At 32.8% G+C, this 2,231-nt stretch overlaps 1 protein-coding gene across 1 annotated transcript; it reads left to right on the top strand.

Annotated features, from left to right (window-relative positions):
- Nucleotides 1-299: 299 nt before the first annotated feature.
- On the top strand, nucleotides 300-668 carry LOC105128509 (uncharacterized). The gene has a single exon (XM_011030224.1). The coding sequence runs from the start codon at nucleotides 300-302 to the stop codon at nucleotides 666-668; it is 369 nt and encodes a 122-aa protein (XP_011028526.1).
- Nucleotides 669-2,231: the final 1,563 nt, after the last annotated feature.

Raw genomic sequence — 2,231 nt, 5'->3', positions numbered from 1 at the left:
ATAATTTTAATATATATTTTTTATTGAAAAACACCAGGTACAACAGGGGCATTATATAAAGAAATTAACTAATTAATAGTTTCGTTAATTTAAATATATAAAATGAAAATCTTATTGAGAGTTTATTGATACCACGGAGATCTAATTGAATTGTCCCGGAAGATTGGGAACTATTATGAGGTCAACCCCTTGTTATTATCTATAAATGAGTGAATAAGGCAGTGCTGCACTACCAACACCAGCTCTCAAGTTGTGAGAATCTATCTTAGATAATGCTAGGATCTCGCATACCTATCAAAATGCCAAAAAAGGTATTCATAAAGACACTATCAAAGACTGACATTGACTATAGAATGACAATTCCAATGGATAGCCTCTCCGCTTTCCAAATCCCAGAAGGAAAATACTCGAGAGCAGTTGTTGCCTTCGACATCACTGGTCGTCCATGGAGTTTCCGGTGTTCCACGAGAAAAAAAGATCCCCGCCCCAAACCAGTCCTCTCTTCAGGCTGGATTAGGTTTGTCAAAGACAGGTGTCTCAAGGAAGGCGATGAAGTCATCTTTTCTGTCGCGCACAATGATGGAGCTGAGGGTCCGCAATTCAGAATTGAAGCGCGGAAAAAACTGGCCAAGTTATTCGGTCAAGATATTTGGAGCAATCCTCTTTGAAGAAGAAGAAGCTACGTACTGATCCAGGCATGTAAAACATGGGTGTATCTTCCATCTTGATTCTAGTATCAACTGGTGTTTCTGAGGTTAGTGTTCCTACGCTGTAGTCTTGTTCCTGCTCTCTCTTTTCTCTCGGAGGGGAGGGTTGTGGCCGGCCGGGGATCTCAGAGGAGTTTGATATCCTAGCTGTACATGTATTCAAGGTCGTTTCTGCATATTTCCTCTTTGTATGGCACTAGCTATGATCCTGAATATGTCTTGGCTAGATCTTGTAATCATGGAAGTGAAAGAGTGAACGCTCGAAAGCTCACCATGCCCATGGTTTTGGCCTGTAATTAAGCGAAACGTTTCAGACTTTTTCTTGGATTGCAAATTAATCTTATTTTTCTTCATTAGTTCCATAAATTAATTACCACTCCCCATCGGTTGTTTATTTCCATGGGCTCCATGAGATTAATTATCTCCACAAATGATGAAAAACACCTCATAAATCACATACATGGATTTAAGTCAATTAAATAAATTGTTTTTTAATCAAATAAAAAGTTCTGAAATTGTGGATGTTTCCAAAACAGTGGCCGTATCATATGGCCAAAAATTCAAACTCCCCTTGCAATTAATTAATAATTCCTAGTAAATTCTCTAATTTTCCAATATTATAGATTAAATATCAACTGTGTGCGCGCGATCCTTCAAACACGAGTAAGATTAAAAGTCTTAAACAAATCCTTATTGATAATGTTTTTGATTTAATGACTAATATATTATGATGAATTAAATTCATCTCTTGCCTACCTTAATTATGTTTTCATTTTTATTCTTTCTTAATTATTTATCTACAAGTTTTATATTATCTTGATTTTTATTTAATAAAAGAAGTTTTATTCTATATTATATAAATTCTTTAATTTAGAGATATTTAAAATTATTATAACGATTGTTTTTCAAAATATTTTTTACTTAAAGATATATTAAAAAAATTTAATTTATTTTTTATATTAGCATATAAAAAATACACGCTAAAAAAAGTCTAATTTAAAACAAAAAAATATTAAATTTTCATTAAAAGTAAGTACACATCTCCAAATAAACAGTTACTTGGCACAGACACCCAGCATGAGAGAGGTTTGTCAAGTAGTTCCATTTATTATTTCTTAGCATTTTTCTTTCAATACAACATACCATAACAATGCTCAAAGTCAAACGAATTGAAGGTAACTATGTTTATATATGTTATCAAAGAAAAATTTGAAGATAACTATGTTTATGTTATCATAGTAATTAAACTCATCTTATAGAGCCTTAAGTTTAGTATAATATACTAAAATCATAAGATATCCTTGTCGATGCTCGTTGATTAATTTCTTGGTAGATTTAGAAAATTCTAAAGTGATTGCTTTGTGAGAACCGGTCCTTAAAATAATTTCACACCATGGATGCATTGGTGCAATAAAGCGCACTACTTGTGATATCGTGATTTAGTAATTGCAAAATCCATGATAACACTATATTGTTGCATTTCTGTCAAATTACAAATTTGGTATCGATGCTTGCCTGAGATTT

This window comes from Populus euphratica, unplaced genomic scaffold (genome assembly GCF_000495115.2).
Source record: "Populus euphratica unplaced genomic scaffold, PopEup_1.0 scaffold14.1, whole genome shotgun sequence".
Lineage (NCBI taxonomy): Eukaryota > Viridiplantae > Streptophyta > Magnoliopsida > Malpighiales > Salicaceae > Populus > Populus euphratica.
This window is presented reverse-complemented; position numbering and strand designations above follow the sequence as displayed.